Raw genomic sequence first — 23,396 nt, 5'->3', positions numbered from 1 at the left:
CATATTATAGATATTGTCCTATAACCTCTTCAAAAAAATTAATAATACATTATGGATATCTTTTAAAATAAATTATTATTAACAGGGAACATGGATATTATACCCTAAAAGTATTGTTGGGTCAAAGACAATGAGCATTTTAAACTTTGATAAGAACTGCCAAATTGCTCTCCTGGGAGAAGATGTCAGTCTTTAACTAACAGTGTCTTCCTCCTTAATGTTTCACCATCTGAGAGACCAAAAATGATATATGGTTTTAATTTACATTTCTCTCATTACTAATGAGCACATCTTTTGATGCCCCATCACATTTTGCTGTGTGTATGCACGTGTGCATATGTGCATATCTGTGTGTGTGTGTGTGTGTACTGCCTTTCTGTACACTTTCCCACCATTCCATCAGGGTTGTATGAAATTCTGTTATCAGAAAAATAATAAATTCTGGGTATTTTTGCTTTTCTTTACAAAAACTGACTGCTATAGTCTCCTTGTCCAAAGACAAAAGAATAATTTTATATTGGAAATATCAAGGGAAATACTGATTTGGTTACTTTTCTACTCAGTAAGGAAGGCAAAAGAAGGAAGCTGGGTAGCTAGAGAGTTAAATTTGCTCAAATCCATTTTTATAAGGCAGAATGAGATTGACAATCATGGAAGAAAAGATCCAGTGAAAAATTCATTCACATCTTCTTTCCTATTTCGTTACCTACAAACTTCAAGATAACATAGCCCTGGCATTGAGCAGAAAAATTTGAGAACAAATGAGTAAATAGTTCAAATAGTATTAAACAGTGAGGAAAGTAAGGGCAATTCTGACAGATAAAACTCACCAGGGAGCTTAACAATTACTCCATGAAAACTGAGTAAGAATTCTCTTGGAAATAGAAGCTTCCTTCTAAAACAGAAGGATAAAAAAGAAATCGCTTTTCTCCAAAATTCTCACTTATTTATTTTAAAATGGAACAGAATCCACATCACAGATGGTTCCCTAAGTGCTTTACTGCCAGACATAATCTATGGTTGAGATAAGATACAAAATCTACATAAATCAAAGCTACTGAGCAAACATTCACTTCTCTGTAAACGTGGCTTTTTGTCAAAGGGAATATATTCGTATTCATCCTTGCCAGCCTTCCAGTTCACCCCCTTGGGAGACACTCAGACAGAAAAACGTCTAACTCGGCATTCAAGGCATTCGGCTGATATTTTCATTACCTTCGGTAAGCAGGCCAGGTAGGAGCAATATGTAGGCTAAGGTCAGTCACTCTGGCATGTCATTATGTTACAAGAACATGCCAAACACCCACACACAAAGCCAAGAGGGGTAGGGTAAGCAGTCAGCTCCCTCTGGCCGACAGACAGGAAGAAGTTTCTCTCTAAGGTGCTGGATCGAAGTGCCCCCTCCAGGGTCCACAGATCTACAAAGCAAAACAGGGTGACCTTGTTTTGACAATAAGACCTGGGATCTAGTCTCCTGAGTTCTTCAGTTGGGAAAGAAGGCCTTTTCTCCAGTGCCCAAAGCAAAGAAACTTCTCCAAGACCAAAGGTGACACTTCCACTTTCCTTAGGAAGGCAACTTGAGAACTGGTTTCAAAAATTATCTTATTTATATCCCCAAGGCTCAAAAAGAACTTTAGTCAAAGGGTGAACTGAAGCCTGACGGTTCACCGCTAGAGAAAAGTAAAAAAGCTCAAAAAGGCGGCCTCCTGATAATGTGTGAAAAACCCCTATTTCCTTGGGGACACAGAACTTAAATCAGGAATGTCAACAACATCAATCAGGTGGCACTCTCTATCACAGGAAAGAAACTCACAAATCGGCTGGAGTTGTTGTTCCGGACCGTCTTGGCATTCCCGAAGGCTTCTAGCAGTGGGTTGGACTGCAGGATGATATCCTTGACGTGCTGTTACAGCAGAAAGAACAAAGTTAGGAAGATGTGAACACCTATCCAGCAGTGAAAGGCCAGACTTGCCCGAGGACCTGGTTTCTGAATGTGGTAAGGGTGAGAGGACTCAAATCCAAGTCCCTGGGATTTCTGGAGGGTTTACTCTTTCCTCTCAACAGACCTGGCCCCGTTGCTGTGGTCATGTTGGTATCTTCTGGTCTTCTGACCAGATTCTTAATCATCCCTACTCCTGTTCTACCCAACTTCTGTCCCCACCTAGTGCATCCCCCTCTTCACTGCAAATGAGAGTTACCTTGAAGGAAATTAAATAGTTTTTCCTCCCTTAACAACATTACAGACACACAGACCTGTGCTTCCCAAACTTTCATGTGCCTGAATCACCTAGAAATCTCGTTAAAATGCAAATACTGACTCAGTAGGTCTGAGCTGGGGCCCAAGAGTCCACGTTTCTAGCCCTGGTGTCCCTGCTTTTGCTGGTTTTGTCCGTATAGAGCCCCATTTGAGCAACAAGGATCAACACTGGATTGGGTGGAACAATTCCTGGCCTATTGGAGGGGAAGAATTTGGTTTTCATATACCCCAATTCAGTGTCAGACTGAAAAGTATAAAACACCCCATGGGCAAGACAGCTCAACAGATACGAGTTGATGTTGGAGAAGGTTTTGAACCAGTGAGTCATTCCTTGTACTTCTAATTATTCACATGCTATGGTTAAACATGTTCCAGAAATAACAAGTCTTTGGCTTGTGCTCTTTAGCTACTGACTAATTTCAAGCCAAGAGTTCTGTATCATTGTCCTCATAGGAAAACAGGAAGAGAAAAATCAACATTAAGTGTCTGCAGTTGGGCCACAAGGTTGTCGTCCATAGCAAATCGGATGAGATGAAGGCACTAACCACTAATTGACTCTGCAACAGCCAAAGTGCTTCTCTGGCACCCCCTGAACATTCTGAAGAGCAACAAGAACTGGAATTCCATCCACTGGGCACATGTCATTAGCAATGGGCACACAGAGCAAATTATGGGTGGTTCCTCCATGGAATCCATTTCAGAGTTTAGAAAGATATTTCTAAGCAGCCTATTTTCCTTTAAAAACTCATGGATTTATATGAAATTTGCTTTTGTTCATAAAATAATTTTGACTTTGTGGGTCTTCATTAATCTTTTGTATTTGTTGTTTGCTGGCCAAACTTCCCTACACCATTTATCAACACTCCACCACTTCCTTGTAGGGACAGAAAAAAAGAAAAGCTCTTCTTTGTCTCTTTCCCTCTTTAATTACTGACTTTTAAACTGAAAACCTTTTGCATGTATCCATCTATCTATTCATCCATCTATCCATCCATCCACTATCAAGATGGCCAACAGAATTTCGTGGCATGTGGTAAGCATACAGGGGGAAAAAAGAAAGAGCAAATTAAAAAAGCAGGCCACACACAAAAGAGTATCCTGGATTTCTGGCTCCATGTCCATCTTCTAGAGACAGGGTATGGTCACACAAATGGAGAAAAGCATATGGACTGGACCACATCAATTTAAGCCCTAGAGTTTTACTCGCTGTCCAACATGGAAGCTGCTGAGCCCATGCAACATGGCCAATCCCAACTGGGATGTGCTGTAAGTGCAGAATACACACTGGAGTCCAAAGATGTAGGATGCAAAAGAATGTAGAGTATCCCATTAATCCATTAGTAATTATAGACTGAAATAGTATTGGGGATATAGTGGGTTAACTGAAATATATTTTAAAAGTTAATTTCTTATGCTTTTTACTTTTTTTATGTGACTACTCAAAAATTTAAAATTATGCATGTGACACGCAGCATCTTTCTACTGGACGGTGCTACTCTAGATTTTCCTTTCATTCGGCAAAGGAGGCCACTCTAAGACCTTTCTACTCTACGTAAGAATACTGGCCTCTGCCTGAAGCATTCTGATCTCAGGACAGAATGGAACACTATTGATTTAGTAGACAAAGCCATAAGGAAGAGAATTTCAATGTGTCTTTTTAAAGTCTACAGCTGACTATGGCAATAACATCATATTAAATGATTCCAACTAAGAAATTAATCTTCAGGGTGAAATCTACCTTGGATCATGATTTCTAATTTAAAAAAAAGTTCCCAGAGGTCTGTGCAAGTGATGAGCACTGTGAGTTTGGGCAGTTCTTGTTGACCTTAGTCTTCATCACCATCATCCACTGCTCTCTGGGGATAGGCTTCCCCAGTCCTGCTGATGCTGCTTTCACTACCACAATGAGTAAATCTAAAGACAGATGAGGCGCATCTACCCCTTTCTTCATACTGTCCTCCTGAATCTGCCCCATCTCTGCCATACTGGTGTGTGTGTGTTAGTTGCTCAGTCATGTCCAACTCTTTGCGACCCCATGGTCTGTCCAGGGAATTCACTAGGCAAGAATACTGGAGTGGGTTGCCATTCCCTTCTCCAGGGGATCTTCCCGAACCAGGGATCAAATCTGGGTCTCCTGCATTGCAGGCAGATTCTGTGCCGTCTGAGCTACAAGGGAAGCCCATCCTTTTCTTTATCCCTCTCCTGTGTCCTCATTCTCTGGGTTTCCCCCCTTCTCCTAATGTTTTCCGTTAATACTCTAATCCTTCTTTCTTTCTTTCCTTTCTGTATTTTAAAATTTTTGCAAATTTTTAAAATTGGAGATGTATTCACATGGTTCAAAAATCAAAGGTTCACAACCACTCTCACTTTCTGTGATGGCCAGCATGCTGCCTATGGAGTATATATCTTTCTAAATAAATCCACCTCTTACCTATCAATAAGATAAGAAATAAAAGGTTCACAAGGGTCTACATGGAGAAATGCCTCTCCCCTAGTCTCCCAGTTTCCTCCTGGAGAAATCACTTATCGATTTCATGTGTATCCCTCTGGAGCTATGTTATACATATCTAAACAAATGTTTTATAAATCATGCTCTTTTTTCTTCAAATGGTAGCACATTATATACAACATTCTGAGCTTTGCTTTTTTCAATTCATGATATATCTTGGAGATCAATCCTTATCAGTACATGAAGCTTCATTTTTATGGTTGCATAATATTCTAGTCTATTATGAACCACAAATTATTTCCCCAGTCACCAACTGATGAATATTTGTTTCCAGTATTCTCCATCATCAAAAAATGCCACATCAAAGAACTTTATACATGTATCATTTTGCATACATTTCAGGACACCTAAAGGATAAATTCTCCCAAGCAGAACTGATGAGTCAAGGGTGTTTGCTTATAGATTTGAAAAACTTTGCCGACATGTCCTCCACAGAAGTGTTCCCACTAGTAACGTGTGAGAGGGCCAATGCCCCTATATTTTTAACAACAGAGTGTTTTAAACACTAGAAAAAGTTTGTTATTCTGACAGTTTTTCAATGTAGTTTTAATTTGCATTTCTCTTACTATCATGGGGGTGAGCATATTTTCATGTTCTGAGTGAATGAAAGTCGCTCAGTCGTGTCTGACTCTTTGCAACCCCATGGACTATACAGTTCATGGAATTCTCCAGTCCAGAATACTGGAGTGGGTAGCCTTTTCCTTCTGCAGGGGATCTTTCCAACCCAGGGATCGAACCCAGGTCTCCTGCATTGCAGGCGGATTCTTTACCAGGTGAGCCACAAGGGAAGCCACATGTTTTATGAGTCATTTATATTTCCTTTTCTATGAGATGGCTTTCATGCCCTGTGTTTATTTTCCTTTTGGATTTATGACCTTCTCCTAGACTGTATACAATATTAATTATATATTAGGCATCTCCATCTCATAATACACTGTTTCTCTGCAGATTTCCAGTTTCTTGGTTATAAAACCAGTGTCTTCTCTGCGGAAGAAAAAATCTTTTTCAAACAGCAAACAGAGCCTTGTCCTTTGGCTCAGCACCAAGTCTCAAAATGGGCCACAGCACCAACTCACCTGGACTTTGGGGCCTCCCCCAGACACCCTGGAGATGTAACTCATGATGTATTTGGCAGCCACTGTCTTTCCAGCACCACTTTCACCACTAAAGAAAGAGAGACAAAAAGACTCACCTATGAAGTGGCTCATGACCAGCTCCCTCTCCTCTGAAAAGACTCCCCACCCCCAAATAAAACTGAAGAAGAAAACTGGTAGAAAGGAACTCGGTTAAAAATCACAGAACTGGTTGAGACTAAATCACAACCAGTGATTTAATCACAGTTAAATCACAGCAGGATCAGGTTACCTCTGTGACTTGTATGATCACTATTAACATGGTGTGTGGGCTGGTGACCTGATAATCACCACTGTGATGGGAGAGACCGTCCAGCATTCTAAATGCCCAATAATAGGAGACATGATTAGGAACATTACAGAACATCAGAAGGACAGACTAAACAGATTACAACTGACAGCAAGACTGTAAACACTGGTGGGGGGGCATAAAGCACACAAAGTAATGTTATGTGAAGTAAATCAGATTCAAATTATATGTAAAAAACTGTAAAGAAAAAAATCACATTCAAAAAAAAAAAAGGCTAGAACTACAATCACAAAAGATTAGCAGAGGTTTTGGTAAAGGAAAAGATACCCTGGGAGACTTCTTTCAGTTCATTATTTTCTAAACTTTTAGTAATCATGTATTTCTTCTTAATTAAAAAAAAAAAGTAGATATGCTCAGGTTTCAAACCATGCGCCATGAACCGAGAACTGATGCAAGCAACTTTATTTTCAAGTTCTAAAATTAAATGATGAGGTAATATTAATCACATCCTGCATAACAAAGACTGCTTCCGCTTGGTGGCCTTACTGCATAGGGAAAGCCTTTTGTTAGCACCATAGAGTCAGATCTTCAAAATCCCCATTTCTTCCTTCAAAATCCCCTTGAATTGATGACGACCTCAATTCAAAACAAGCTTAAGTCAGTCAGATTTCTCGTTTCTCTACAGGTGGCCTTTGTGTTACCATGATAGAATTAGTTAGAGGAAAAACTCTGTATTGTATAAAATAATGGTGAAATTTAGTATGAAAAATTGAGGGTGCTGTGAGTTCAAAAGACACTTTCTGTGGTTGAATTTCTTTGGACTAATATATGTTTAATTAGAGAGATTATGGGAAAGAATGAGAGAACCATCCTCTGTGAGGTCTTCTAAAGGTCTAACTCCATCAACAAACTCATTCAGCATCCTAATATTCAGTTCCTGACTTCCAGGTCACATGAATACGGAAACCAAACTGATATTTCATAAGATATGGTGGCAAATAGAAAGCCAGTGAGCCTGGGATGATGTGTCACACCGATTACAGAAGCCATGCTTACTCACAGGCACAAGTAGGTATAATAAATATTTCAGTGCCATGAGGAAGTTATCTGTTCAAATGGCCCATGTGATCAGAGGATTTATACCTTAGATCCAAAGTCAAAATCTGCACTCTCACTCATTTGAAGCATAGGTTTTATCAACAATGAAACTCCATTTTATAATGTTGTAAATAACGTGAACATTTAAGAATACTGGAAAGTCCAAGAGTACGATGGTACAACCAGCCTACCCACATCTCTTATATGGTCTCCTGCATCAGCAGGTGGTTCTTTACCACCAGCGCCACCTGGGAAGCTCATATAATATTACACAGACATACAAAATAAATAGAAAACTGTATGGCAACACAAAGGCAATGCAGTTAATGTTAAGTGGCAACATAAGCAGAAGACACTGCACCTACTACAAGTTTACAACTAGGCAAAAATAATGAATGGACAAGAACCACAATGGAACAAGGCAAAAAATAGTCCTGACTTGTTGGGCAGCTGGTATTTGGGTGACTCTTGTTTCATTTGATGTGATTTCTCTTAATGTTTAAAGTTTTAAAAGAAGCAATTAACCATATATTTCATATTTTTTAAAACAGCATTTCCAGAAAAAGTGAGATTACACATCACAATGAGAATCAACAGGATTAGTTTCTTTAGATTATTTCTATGTCACAAGTAAACAACTTTCACATTTAGAATTCCTTAGAGAAAGCTGTGTGTATGTGAAAGAGAAAAGAAAAAACAAAACAAAACAATAAATCCTATTAGAATTACTGTATACTTTCATACAGTGATGCCCCCACTCTTTCTCTGGCTAATGCTGTGATTAGACATAAAATATTTTGTGTCTTTTGTTGAAAGGGAAGAATAATGAAAGTGACTCGTTTCATGTATTAAAATAAGTAGGCCGGGTACAATAATAGAATATCTACATTCTCAGTAACTGTGATATTTTTCAGAAGATTTAAAATAATTAGTCTGGCTGAACACTGATCGGAATTTTCATTTCTTGGTTTCAATTTACAGACCCATAAAAAGAACTTTTATTGATCAGAGGCCAGTACTTTGCTCAGAATATGGTATAAGAATGGAATGTTACATAATTACTTGAAGCTTATAATACATATATAACGGTAATTATGTTGTCCCTTTGAGAGAAAACATTTTCTTTCCCTGGACTAAAAATCCGCATTAAAAGAATGTGAAGGTATCAGACAGATTATATAGCATACCTGAAATTAGCTGCTTTGTATCTCATAGCAATGAGAGCAATTTGCTCTGCTTATGATTATAAGCAATCTTTCTTAATTGCCTTCACTGGACTTTCAAAGTGGACCAAAAAATACTCCAGAAATGTATGTGCCTTAAAATTAGAAAAATGCCCCAGTGGTCCCTAAGTCCAGCAGCCTACCACAATCCTCAAAGTACTTAAAGAAGTGCCCATGTCTGGTCTGTCTTCAGACCTGCTGAATCCTAGTCTCCAAGGATAGGGCCTAGAAATAATTTCTAACAAACCCCCTAGTTCTTACATTTGCTAACGTATCAAAGAAATGGAAAGAATGTTCAGGGTAAGGGGGGATTATTTACAATGATACACTAATAACTGGATTCAGAGACTATAATTGCTATTCTTAGTGTGAAAGTTATTCTTCGTTTAAAAATGAATGGTGTTTTCAATTCACTTCAACTGATTCTAGCAAATTTAAAAATATCTCAGCCTTATTTTGAGGGGTGACATCTCATAGAATAAGTAGTCACCCATTCCTTCTATCTCCCCCTTGCCAGTCTCAAAAAATTTCTTCTGGTTCTTACCACACTAGCTTTTGTTCCCTTATAACTGTTCAAGTTAATGTAACTGAAATGTTGCTCTGCCAATTTTACACTTATTTGCACGTTATAAAGGATAAAAATTTTAAACAAAAATTGTATGTGCATTTGTTTACCCAACAAGCACTAAATGCCTCCTCATGCAAAGGGCTGGCTGGGGCTGGAATGAGATGGGTCTCCTGGAATGAGAGGAGCCTACTGCACCAGAGGAGGTCAAATGCACTGATGCTGTGGTAACACCATGGAGATATGGGTACAGGGTTAGGGATTTCTGAGTATGTATTAGGAAAAGATTCCTAAAAAAATTCATAAGCTAAGTCAAGTCACACTACTTACATCTCAATGAGACAGGTTAAAGTTAGCCAGCTAAGGGAGGGAGGGAGGAAGGATGTGTGTGTGTAGGCAAGCATTAGAGGGTGACATTCCTGTCTAGAATGAATGACTGATAAGATAATGAAGTTACAAAAATTCCCACTGGGTCCTACTTTCTTATACCTGACTTTATATATCTATCTATCTATCTGTCTATCTATATACACACACACACACACACATATATATATATATACACATATACACACACACACACACATACATATACATATTATTATTAAACTTGACTCCTATTTCAGAAGGTATAATCCAAGGGTAAAAAACACAGTGAGAGTTAAAAATTTTTTTGTAATTCTAGAGTTATAAAGGATAGACATATTAGTGACTAAAAGAATCCAGAAGATGAGAAATAACACAAATTCCAAAGGAGATTGGAAAGCAAACTAAAATTTTGTGGTTTTAGTTTGCCTATCTGAAGGTTTCCAGGGCTGGAGAGAAAGGGGTGATCTGTCAGAGCCTGTGGTAACACTGAAAAATATAAGCCTCAAGTACATGCAATGGCTGAATGCATAAAATACAAAATCAAGCAGAAATGACTGAGCAAATGATAAAAATTTATTAATATAATGAGGACAAGTAAGACTGACTTCTTCCAAATCAATTAGTATTGTCAAGCAGATCACCTAGAGTCTGCCAAGAAAATGGCCCCAGGGCAATGCTCATCTTGGCCCAGGCCTGATGCAATAGGAAAAACCCAGTGTTTAGTCTGAACATCAAGTTTGAGCCCCAGCTCAGCTACTTAGTAGCTCTACAATTTCTTTTACTGTTACTACAGTAAAAGGAATTCTTTATTAAAACAGATATTTTAATACATCACTCCTTAACAGTTAAAAAAATTTTTTATGTGTATTTCTTATTCAACAACTTTCCCTGTATTCCTCAGTGGAGGACAGGGAAACCTGGCATGCTACAGGCCACGGGGTCACAAAGAGGCAGACACAACTTAGCAACTGAACACCAACAACATTAATCCCCATTTTGCAGATGAAGTGACTGAGGCTTGCAGAAGTCACACACTTTCTACAGAACAGAATAATGAGTTTGCCCTGTGACTCAACCCCAGAGATCTTTTCACTGCACCACATTACCATGGGTGGTAACAGATGACCAACCAGACAAACTGACACCTTCTGGCTCAGAGCAGCAAAGTGGACAGAGTGTAACAGTGGAGCCAGGCAGCCCTGGCTTGGTACATGGCTTTGTCACATTTCAAATGTGAGATGCTTAACATGTTTTGCTACCTCTCTGAGACTCAATTACCTGATCTGCAACAAAGGGGGTGATAATACCTAGTTTGTTGTTTAATGGCTCAGTCCTGTCTGACTCTTTGCAACCCCATGGACTATAGCCCACCAGGCTCCTCTGTCCATGGGATTTCCCAGGCAAGAACACTGGAGTGGGTTGCCATTTCCTTCTACAGGGGATCTTCCTGACCCAGGGATCAAACCCATGCCTCCTGCATTGGCGGGTGTACTCTTTAACCGCTGAGCCACCAGGGAAGCCCAAATATCTAGTTTCCTAGGTTGTAAATGATACAAGTAAAGGATGTTGAGATACAAAGCAAGTACTTGAAAGGGGGTTACTATTATGATTATAGACAATATATAAACTAGCTAATGAGCTGGGCTTCCTGAATAACACTCTTCAATTCAGGGTGGTAGGTAAGATCTTCAGGGAATCTGGGATAAAAGGGTAAATTTGAGCCATAGTTCTTCAAGACTGCAGACAGAGGGCAGTGCTCACATAGATCCCATAGTCAGGGTGTGAGATGACTGGGCCTCCCAAAGCCAGGCCAGAGGGACAGGGAGTTTCTAAGGATGCTGGTGCTGGGATAAACAAGAAATTGGAAAGAGTTCCAATGCTAATAATAAAAGGCTCCTGAAATACATCAAAGACAGGAAGACAGCTCAAGAATCCATGAGACACTTGACAGTGCTGAGGCAGAGAGCAGAGATAAGACACAAGTCAAATATTAGAAGTGATCTAATTTTTTAAATTGTTTAAGTCTTTAATCTTTACTCCTGCAAATCTTAGGGATTCCAAACTCAAAATGTTTCTTGAAGCAGACATTGTCACTATTGAATCTAAGATTTCTGAACTCTTTTTCCTCTAAGAAAATTCTCAAATTCAGCCACTAAATCTTATCAATGTGCCTTCAAAACATCTCTCATATCATTATTTGTTCTTTAAAAAATATTTCTTTGTCACATGTTCAGGATGCTACTGCTAAGTCACCTCATGTTCAGGATACAATCTAACAAGACTTTGCAAACTGGTATTGGATACATTAAGGACAGAATAAAAACAGCTGCTTAAGAGTATCTCAAACAAAAATATTAGAAACTGGGGAATTTCCTGGTGATCCAGTGGTTAGGATGCTTTCACTGAACATAGGTCTGGGTTTGAACCCTGGTCACGGAAGTAAGATCCTGCAAGCCTCGCCATGTGGGGAAAAAAAAAAAATAGAAACTGCACCAAATGTGATGCTCTCAGATCAACATCATATATATTTTTAATGCACCAGAACAGCTGATGCAGGCCAAAAGTGATAGGAATTCACTTTTGATGGCAGCACTAAAGCTGCCACATAAATGTTCTCCAAGATCCCGTAAGTCTTTACAGAAGTCAGTTGGCAAGGGCTGCAGAAATGCCTCTGGCTACAGTGCCAAGGTCTAGTCTGATGATACAGAGATAGTAAAGAATAAGAGAAAAACTTGTCACTTTCCCTTCTTACCCCGTATTATTTTATTAAATACATTTGCATAGATGTCTCTGATAGGTCCAAAGCTACCACAGGCGTGACTCTAAAACACAAATCCAAATTCTGGATTCCAGAGCACAGAAGACTATTGGGCAAAGCAGATTTGGGTTGCTCATTTACTGGGTTCACAGGTGTCTGCCTGTGTCTTAAGGTGCTCATGACTGACAAGGGATGATATTAAGAGAGCTATCTGTAGCTTTCTGTTGACACTGCCTGGGGTCCACATTCACTTTCTACTCCTTTATTCTTTCACAGGGTTATGGAAGGTCACACATCAGTCTCCTCTTTGCCTTTCCAACTCAGGTCAGGTCCTCATCATCTTACTAGACCTCCATATTTGCTCAAGAGTCCATCTCTTTTCTACCCATAGACTCATCTTTGTGAACCAGCCTCCTGTGGTAGCGTGTCTCTGCTCAGAGGCCTGCAAGACATCACTGAGGCCCGAAAGCTTGTCTGTAGATTACCCAGCCTGTCATTCAAGGAGGTACATGTCACCCAATCAACCATATCTTCCCAAATCAACCAGTCTTGCATTACTGCACAAATGCCATGTGGCTGTCATACAGAAACAGAAGGTGGAGATCTAGTTCTGGCCCTCAAGTAATTTATAAGGACCATTTGTCAATGGAGATCTTCTTTAACCACCACACTGATATTCTCCTCATGTCCTCCCCATTATATGGTTTGGGTTTCAGAATTTGTCAAGCCATCAATGTTTTCTTCATTCCACCCATCCTATATGGAAGACTCAACGCAAGTCCCACTTTTGGGACCTCTGGGACACATTTGCTATTTGTTTCAGTCTAAATCAATCTCTCCCTTTTCTAAATGCAAACAGCACTTAGAGCTTATTTCAAGCTTCAAAATGATAAACATGTATTATGTGCAACAGAGAAACATCAATTTCTAGTCAGCAAGGATTGAAAAACTACTGAAAATGAGTGCATGCAAATTTTAAAAAGTGATAATAACATTAACTAGGTGGTATAAAACTCCTAGTAGAGAACATAGGCAAAACATTCTCTGACATAAATTATACCAACGTTTTCTTAGGTCAGTCTCTCAAGGCAATAGAAATAAAAGCAAAAATAAACAAATGTGACCTAATCAAACTTACAAGCTTTTGCACAGCAAAGGAAACCATAAATAAAACAAAAAGACTGGGAAAAAATATTTGCAAACGATGTGATCAACAAGGGATTAATCTTCAAAATACACAAACAGCTCATGCAGCTCAATGTTAAAAAAACCAAACAACCCAACTGAAAAATGGGCAGAAGATCTAAACAAACATGTCTCCAAAGAAGACGTACAGATGGTCAACAGACATGTGAAAAGATGCTCGTTGTTGCTAATTATTAGAGAAATGCAAGTCAAAACTACAATGAGGTACCCCCTCTTCACACTGATCAGAATGGCCATCATTTAAAAAGTCTACAAATAACAAATGTTGGAGAGGGTATGCAGAAAAAGGAACCTTCCTATACTGCTGGTGGGAATATAAATTGGTATAACAACTATGGAGAAGAGTATGGAAGTTCCCTAAAAAACTAAAAATACAGTGCCATATGATCCAGCAATCCTACTCCTGGATAGATATATCCAGAGAAAACCATAATTCTAAAAGAAATGTGAACCCCTATGTTCATAGCAGCACTATGGAAACAAGTATTCATCAACAGAATTGATAAAGAAGATGTGGCAAGTGTGTATGTGTACATACACACACACACACACACACACACACACACACACACACACAGGATGGCATATTACTCAGCCATAAAAAAGGATGAAATAATGTCATTTGAAGCAACATGGATGGACCTAGAGATTATCATACTAAGTGAAGTCAGAAAGAGGATACTATATGATATCACTTCTTTGTGGAATCTGAAATATGACACAAATGAACATATCTACAAAACAGAAACAGACTCACAGATACAGAGAACAGACTTGTGGTTGCCAAGGGGGAAGGGAGGTGGGGGAGGGAAAGGCTGGAGGTTTAGGGTTAACAGATGCAAACTAGTATAAATAGGATGGATAAACAATAAGGTCCTACTGTATAGCACAGGGAACTATATTCAATATCCTGTGATAAACAGCTCATAGAACTCAGGATCAAAAAACAGACCACCTGATTTAAACAATGGGAAGAAGAACTGAATAGATGCTTTTCCAAAGAGGAAATGCAGATAGCCAACAGGAACATGAAAAGATGCTCCACATCACTAATCATCAGGGAAATGCAAATCAAAAACACAATGAGATTTCCACCTCACACCTGTCAGAATGGCCATCATCAAAAAGAACACAAATAACAAGTGTTGGCAAGGATGTAGAAAAAAGGGAACCCTTGTACACTGCTGGTGGAAACATAGGTTGGTGCAACCAGTGTGGAAAACATCTGGAGATTTTTCAGAAAGCTAAAAATAGAACTACTCTAATAGAATGACCCAGCAATTCCATAATTCCATTCCTGCATGTGTATGTATACGTATGTATGTATATATGTGTGTGTCTATATATATATATATATATGAAGTGAAGTGAAGTGAAAGTCACTCAGTCATGTCTGACTCTTTGTGACCTCATGGACTATACAGTCCGTGGAATTCTCCAGGCCAGAATGCTGGAGTGGGAAGCCGTTCCCTTCTCCAGGGGATCTTCCTAACCCAGGGATCAAACCCAGGTCTGCATTGCAGGTGGATTCTTTACCAGCTGAGCCATGAGGGAAGCCCAAGAATACTAGAGTGGGTAGCCTATCCCTTCTCCAGAGGATCTTCCCAACCCAGGAATTGAACTGGGGTCTCCTGCATTGCAGGCAGACTCTTTAGCAGCTGAGCTACCAGGGAAGCCATATATATATATATATATATATATATATATATATATATATATATATATATATAAATATATGGAGAAGGGAATAGCAACCCACTCCAGTACTCTTGCCTGGAGAATCCCATGGGTGGAGACACCTGGTGGGCCACAGTCCATGGGGTCACGAATAGTGGGACATGACTGAGCAACTAACACACATATATAGATATATCATCAATTAGAAAAAGAAAAAAAGGTACATGTATTCCATTGTTTACTGCAGCATTATTTAAAATTGCCAAGACATGGAAACAACCTAAGTGTCCATCAACAGATGAATGGATAAAGAAGATGTGGTATACATACACAATGCAATACTACTCGGCTACACAAAAAGAATGAAATTTTGTCTTTGCAGCAACATGGATAGACTTGGAGAGCATCATGCTAAGTGAAATAAGTCACATAGAGAAAGACAAATACTGTACGATCTCACTTACATGTGGGATCTAATAAATACAAAAAACTAGTAAATGTAACAAAAAAGAAACAGACTCACAAAGAGAACAAACTAGTGAATCAGTGGGAAGTGGGGGGGGGAAGGATGGAGTAGGAGAATCAAGGGGTACAAACTGGTATGTATAAAGTATGCTACAAGGATATATTATACAATACAGGAATATAGCCAATATTTTATAGTAACTGCATGACCTTTAAATATTGTAAATCACTATACAATATACCTATATATATACATTACTGTACATCAACTATACTTCACCTTAAAAAAACAAACTCAAAGCCAAGGCTTGGATGGCGGTCTCTACTTGACAAAACAGCCCGTCTTCTTTCTTGATTTCTTTCTCTTAAAATTCAATTTGCTAGGACTTTTCTAGTGGTTCAGGGGTTAAGAATTCCATTGCTAATGCAGGGGACATGGGTTCTTATCCATGGTCTGGGAAGATTCTACATGTCTTGGAGCAACTAAGCCTGTGTGCCACAACTACTGAGCCTGTGCTCTAGAGCCTGCAAGCTGCAACTACTGAGTCCCTGTGCCACAACTACTGAAGCCCATGTGCCTAGAGCTGGGCTCAAGAGAAATCACAATGAGAAGCCTGTACACTGCAACTAGAGAGTAGCCCCCGCAAGAGAAAAGCCCAAGCACAGCAACAAAGACCCAGTGCAGCCAAAAATTTTTTTAAATAAATAAAAATAAAATTCAATCTGTTACACTGATTTCTATCCAGAAATGGTCAGCTGCCAGTCCATCCTATCACTGCATCCATCTCTTTAGAAAACATAAGATTGGGAGGAACTGATAATATTGGTTCTATGTGTGGCATTGTCTCACCTAAGAGTATGCATTTCATGGCTATCACTTTGTAATGTACAGAAATACTGAATCATTATGCTGTGCATCTGGATCTAACATAGTGCTGTGGGTCAATCACACTTCAACTTAAAAAAAAAATCATAGGGGAGGGAGGTGGGAGGGGGGTTCAGGATGGGGAACACATGTACACCCATGGCTGATTCATGTCAATGTATGGCAAAAACCACTACAATATTGTAAAGTAATTAGCCTCCAATTAAAATAAATTAATTAATTTAAAAAAACAAAATTTTTTCTTGTCACTTGAATATAATTTTCTTTTAAAATACTTCTTTACTGTAAATGTATCTGATCTTCATTTCAGTTTCTTCTATAGCAAGATTTAAAAGTGCATAAAATATATATTGTCATGGAAATCCCAAATATTTCTCTCTAAAGTGAAATGCATTAAACAAAAAAATATTTATATACATACATTATTTAATAAAATGTTTAATAATCAGATTTTAAAATAAATGAATAATTTATTTTAAAATTAAAAATAGATAAGTAAAAAATAAAGCGTATTCATTTCATCATGTGGATAAGGCCATATAGCAGGGAAATCGGAAGGTCAAAGTCTAAAAGGAACACCAGAGAGATTAGATCATCATTAATTTTTAATTTTCTAGTTAAATGATACTAAAAATTCCTAGTCTCTCCAGTTATGGCAGAAGGTCTTTGCATAACGAGCAGACTTCTTTTCCAGCCTCCAGGAAGGCTGGTGTTGTTTTCTGTTCACAAATGCATTCAGGCAGGCGGCACTGCACTCAGCCCTAGCTGAACCCACAGCCAGCTCTGCCATGTCATGGCTGCAAACTTGGGCTTCTCTACCCAGAACAGCATTCCCCTGCCTTCCAGTTCCCTGAGCATTATTTGGAAGAAAGAGTTCCAAAACCCCCAAACCTCAGAGACCTCAGAAGTCAATCAGTTCACTCACAAATGAAGGAAGAGAGGACCAGACAACTGTTAAATTTGCTGCCCAGGATCACAGAGCGGGTGAGAGTGAACCATGGCATGCCAGAGATAGCAAAGCTACTTTCTCAAAGCAGACAAAGCACCGCTCTTGGGTAATATAGAATTAACACACAGAAAGGTCAGGCTTTTGGGAGGTAATACTAGGAGGTAATTCTCTAGGGCCCTGGAACATCCTTCCTGACAGGAGAGTCTCTATTTGCCTGGGAGATTTGGGAACTGGACAAAGGTTTATGAAAAGAGCTTTGGAAAGCGGCATCTAAGTTCTGACTCCTGGAGGACATACAGACTACACATATTAGCCCAAATCTTTAGGAGGGGTGGAGGCTACAGGTCAGTCATGAAGGCAGTATATGACTGAGCCCAAATAAAACCTCTGGACACCAAAGGCTCAGGTGAACTTTCTAGCTGGCAATAGTATTGTCAGTTCCCACGCCATAACTGGAAGGACATAACACTGTCCATGGCTCCATGGGGGGAGGAGGCCTAGAAGCCGCACATCTGGACCCCTCCTAGACCTTGCCCTTGTCTCTACTTTTTTCTGGTTCTGCTTTGTATCCTTTGGCTCTAATAAAACTGTAACCATAAGTCCAGGGCTCTCGTGACTTTTGTGAGTTGTTGCAGTAATGAAACCGAGGAGGTGGTGGGAACCTCGCAACGTGCAACTGGTGTCTCACGGAGAATGGTGCCTTTCACATGTGAAGTCTGGACTGACTCGGGTGGTTAACGTTTGAGGGTAAAGCAGCTCCCGTCCTGCTATCTCCTGTATCTCCACCAGCCCAGAGACTGTAGTAGAATTCCTTGGAGCAGGGCCTTCAAGTCTTTGACACCTGAACACTGAAAAGAAGGCTCCTAGAAGTGGGCACATGTCCTGCTTCAGAGCAACTGTCTCCCGTAGGACCGACGGAGGAGATCCGAGAGAGGGAGAAAGGTGGACTAGCAAAAATGGAAGCAGCTCCAAACTAATGAAACGCATGCAACAAGACCATTCCCTTTCTTCTCATCTTACTAGGGGCCCAGAAGAAAGGAGAAAGGGCAAGGGAATATGTTAGAAAACTCATCCTATCCTCTCTCATTTAATTTGAGTCAAGAAAACATGCCCCACCTCTCTACTGGCCAGTGACTTCCACTTGGCAACAAACAGAAGCATTTCCAATTTAGCAACCGAACTCATCAACACACAAGTGTTCCTTCCAAAAGGCTTAGCCTGAAGCTAATTAAGAATTTAGATCTAACTTTCAATTTACAGAAAGTTGAAGGAATTAGAGAAACAAGACCACGAGGAAGCAACCTGACCAATCTAAAAGGTGTTGATCAGAAAACTAGGTTGTTCACTTGACCAAGTCAATGGGAAAAATAAACAAAAAAATGGGAGAAAGGAACTCTGGTAAGATTTAAAAAGTGACTCATTACCAAATGCAGCCAGTGTTCCTTGATTTACATAAACTGGCAAAAAAGGACATGTTTGCAACAATTAGAGAAATTTAAATGTGGATTGCTTATTTATTATTTAGTTGTGATAATGGTATTGGGACTAAGTTAGAAAATATTTTGAGATGCATATGGAAATATTTGGAGATAAAATATCATGAAGTCTATATCTTAAAATGCCTCAGTGTTCCTGTTTTATAGTTTTGACTTTGAAGCCATGTAAATAGTTTAAACAATTTTAAAACAAAATTAAAATGAAAAATTTAAACTTCTAAAATCCAAAATGAAATACACGAACCTAACTGTAGGTCATATTGGCATGTTAATGACACAGAAAAATATTAAGTGACTTTTAAAATCCAATATTTTGACTGTACATCCTAAGGACAAAAAAGAACAAAGAAATTTTAAAGTGAAATAGTATTGCTACAAATAATGTTGGTATTGTTATCTTAGAGCATTAATAGAATTATTTATTTGCTTTACCCCATTATTTATTATGCAATGTATCTTTTATAAATATACACTTATTTAAGTATAAGTATATACTTATTTATTTATAATTTTATGCACAGACATAGTATAGCACAAATAATTCTAACAATGTTATCAGGAACCAAGGTTTTTGGAATAAAAGAAATGGCATTCAAATATAAAATCTAAAGAAATAAAAACTCTATAATCTTACAAATGAACTGGACATTATCAGTGTGAATTGATGTTTCATGTTTTTCTTAAAAAGTTCATATTCCTTGCTTTTGTCCTCTGAAAAGAACAAGAAGCACCGTTAACACACAGCAGTGAGCACTCTTCATCACTAGATTGATGGTCTCTAAATACTATTTCCCATTAAAATGAGCCACGGCTTTCTGATGAAATGGCTGACCCTAAGGCTTGGCAGAAAATGTACAAGATAAGCCTGGAACATCTTATACAAGAAAACTATCAAAGACTACTGGAATCATATCAAAGGGACAAAGGAGCCAATACAAAGGACTCTCACAAGCCAAAGGTAGGATTATTTGAACCTAAAAGAAAAACTGCAATGCAGTTAAACATGTAAGGTATTTAAAACCCACCAGGACAGAATGATACTAAAAACAAAACATTATACTTTGGGAGGCTGCTAGGGCATCAACTTATTGCTTTGAAAATTAGTAAATGAAAATAACAAATCAAGCTTTTTATCCAATTTCCCCATCTAGATTGTATTTTATGATAAGCAAATGAAAATGCCAGTTAATAAATTAATATGGAAGGAATACAATTATAAAATTATTTTTCAACCATTAATTAAATGATTATGAAATGAGAATTTATAATGGATGGACTCACTGGAAGTCTGAACATCACAAAAAGTTAGACAAACAGGCATTAAGTGCAAGGCATCAATAATGGAGCATTTTTGTTAAAAAACTGAAACAGAACCTAATCAAAGCTTTCAAAGCCTGACAATTTATAGGAAATATAGGGGACAGTGCAAAGTCATGGGATGCAACTAGCTATTACCAGACTGCAGAAAATTCTACAGGATAAATCTTTTTCTTTAACAAATAAACACCAAGAAAACAAAAAGAATAAGAGAGAAGTGCTAATGATTAAAAGATTTGAGAGACACACAGCTAAGTATGAAACATGAGCCTTTGAAACCCAAATAAAAATAAATCAACTCTAAAAAAAAAAAAAAGAATTTATACGACAATCGTGGAATTGGAATACCAATAATATTAGATCATACTGAAGGAATTACTTATTTCCTTCCAGTTGTGATAAGAATGGTCTTTTAGAGGTATACACTGAATTTGACAGGTGAAATTATTTTCTACCTAGGATTGAATCAAGTGGGGGCAGAGTGGGAGGACTAGGTAAAACAGGGTTGGCCATATATTAATAAATGTACAAAGTAGATGACAGGTACACAGGGCTTATTATAATACTTTTCATAATTTTGTGTATGCTTGTAAATACGAATAGGATTTTTTCCTTTAATTTTCATTAAAAAAATTAAGAATTAAAAAATGAAAGCACTGAAAACGATGAGCAAAAATAACAAAATGTTATTAACCGTCAAGTTCTAAGTGATGGAAATAGGGATTGCTTGTGTTTTCTGTATGTTTGAAAATGTTTGTAACAGCAAACAAAATTGTAAAAGCACTTCAAGCCAGCAAAGACTCAGAGCTAGGTCAGGTTAAAAGGATTGCGAAATATAGCTGTGGACGCCTAATGCTGGCTTTGACCAGTAATGCCTTCAGAAAATTAAAAGCAAGTAACAACAAAAAAAACCCCCAAAAAGTTCAAACTTGAAATATTAAGGAAAAAGGACCTAGAAAAAAAGGACTCCAGCTGACAAAACAGTGACACATGCTTACTATACTCGTAGAATAAAGGATCTCCAATTTAGAGTAAAACCACAACACAATCCAAAATGGGAGGGAAAGTGTCTTGAGATTTTATTTCCGGGCCTGATGACAATGAGAGAAAGACTGAGCTAGAACCGTGTGCTCTAAAGCCTTAATGCTTCAAGTGACACAGGTACAAAAAGCAACCTCATGGAAGCGCAAAGCTTTACGATTTGAAGTTATAAAATACACCAAGGTAAAGCTAACAGGCTACTTGTTACTCAGATACATTAACCAGCCTCTGAAATGAGCAACTATTGCAAAAGCATTGCTCGTTGACAACATCCTATGTATAGCATGGTCTTGTATTCCCCGGACCTAAAAATGTTCTTTTCCATACCTGATGATGACACACTGGTTCTCTCTGTCAATTATCATATTTCTGTACATATTATCTGCAAGAGCATAGATATGTGGTGGGTTCTCATACTGTGCCTAGAAAAGCAAAACAAAACAAAACCATGGTCAGATAAAAGCAACACATTTCTTTTCTTGACTTTGGAAGTGAATATGCCACTGTATAGTCCCTGTCTTAAAGGCTGCGTAATACAAGAATCATAAAGTTACCAAGGTCCTGAGGAGGTACACCTAACACAAAGAATATGGAAGGAATTTGGAAGGACTTTTCTGTAGGCCTATGAGTGATTCAGCCTTCAGACATGACCCACGGTCTTCAGGTACTCCAACACCACGCCCTTCTACCCGCAGCATGCCTCTGCAGGCCACATTCCATTTCTAAAGGTCTCTGAAAGGCATTTGGGCAACAGGTCTTAAGAGAGGCCTACTAAAAACCTGGATCTGACTTGTACTAAATCAGAATTTCTACATAATTTTTTTTTTCCCTAAGAGGCACGTTGGAGATCTTGGGACCCTAGAGGAAACTGAGACTATTAGAAAATAAGGAAAAAACCTTATTTTCCATAAGAAGAAGGCAGGAGGTGTGGTTCTTTAGAGGGATAAACAGGTTTGACCAGTTTGTTCCATCTCAACATGGAAAAACAAAAATTCCTACCACACCAAGAGAGTGGGTTTGTACTTGAGTCTCATGGGATATCTGAGCTATGCATAATATAAATCCACCAGTAAATTCACTGCGTCAGGACGACTTCAGCCCTGCTTTTTTCAGTTTCTTGGCACCACTTCTACCACTCCCACCAAAGTCACTAAAAAGAAAAATACTTCATATGGTGGAAAGCTGGAGAAAGAACACTCCTTAAATTTAAGACTATGTAACATAGAAGAGTGAGAAGAAAGTCACATCCAAAGTGAGAAGACATTTAGACTCTGTCCTTCCCTTCTCTGGTCCCCATCTCCAGAGTGGGGATAACAAGGTCCATGGTATCCACATCTCACAAGGTAACTGAGATGATGAATGGGAAGTAATTAGAAAAGGTTAGTGAAACACAGAGGGAAAGCAGAATGTACTGTATCCCAACTTTGAGTCTTATTATGCAACAACTTACTATATCATAACGGGCCTGCCCCAGAAATGGCCACTCATTGCAACCTCTGGCGGATCAGAGCTGAGTGATGAGGAGGGGTGACTGCTTTGATGTCTGCACCCAAGTTAAGCACTGGTGTATCCAGCGCCCATGGCTCCCTATGTGTGAGTAGGGGCCCCAGGAGGGAAACTGCTCAGTGAGGTCTAAAACTCATTCCTGGGACTGATGAACTGGATAATTCTATATAGGGACAAAAATATGTCATTCCTGCCTTCACCTCACAGTCAAGGGGATGCACGGATGGAAATGCAAGATGCTCATTCACGATTACATTTAATACCTCTCTGGAAATAGAGGAAAAGAAAAGAGAACAAGGGAATTCCCTGCCAGTCTAGTGGTTAAGACTCTATGAATTCACTGCCGGGGACACAGGTTCAATGCCTGGTCAGGGAACTTCACATGCCACACGGCACAGCCAAAAATAAAAATAAAAAATGGAAATAGAGTGGAGAGAAAGCTGTGAGCAGTGGAGGGAAAGGAGTAGGCAAGTCATTCCCCAGTAAGGCCTCAAAGCCACTTAACTAGTTATACTTGACCTCTGTGTATCACTCCATTTTTCCAACTGGTTTCTCATCTCTGGGCTCATGGTATTTTTCAGCTACTGATGAGAATTATCCCTGGAGGAGGGCATGGCAACCCACTCCAGTATTCTTGCCTGAAGAATCTGTTGGACAGAGGAGCCTGGTGGGCTATGGTCCACACGGTCGC

General features: G+C 38.9%; 1 protein-coding gene across 6 annotated transcripts in view; it reads right to left on the bottom strand.

The window, feature by feature from the left end:
* The window catches only part of MYO1E (myosin IE), a 208,803-nt gene that overhangs the window by 82,242 nt on the left and 103,165 nt on the right, over positions 1 to 23,396 (bottom strand). For 5 of the 6 annotated variants that reach the window (XR_014059427.1, XR_014059429.1, XR_014059428.1 and 2 more), the window contains exons 4-6: positions 21,527 to 21,621; positions 5,843 to 5,930; positions 1,814 to 1,903 (exon numbers count right to left, since the gene is read on the bottom strand). Coding sequence is in view for 2 of the 6 variants with exons in the window: in XM_081510002.1 (XP_081366128.1) it covers positions 1,814 to 1,903; positions 5,843 to 5,930; positions 21,527 to 21,621 (273 nt within the window). In the remaining 4 variants the exon portion in view is untranslated. Of the gene's footprint in view, positions 1 to 1,813; positions 1,904 to 5,842; positions 5,931 to 5,958; positions 6,176 to 21,526; positions 21,622 to 23,396 lie in introns of those variants that run through there. The other variant, XM_081510004.1, reaches the window with a different exon arrangement.

Source organism: Giraffa tippelskirchi, chromosome 7, assembly GCF_054371585.1.
Source record: "Giraffa tippelskirchi isolate mGirTip1 chromosome 7, T2T-mGirTip1v1.2.pri, whole genome shotgun sequence".
Classification (NCBI taxonomy): Eukaryota; Metazoa; Chordata; class Mammalia; order Artiodactyla; family Giraffidae; genus Giraffa; species Giraffa tippelskirchi.
This window is presented reverse-complemented; position numbering and strand designations above follow the sequence as displayed.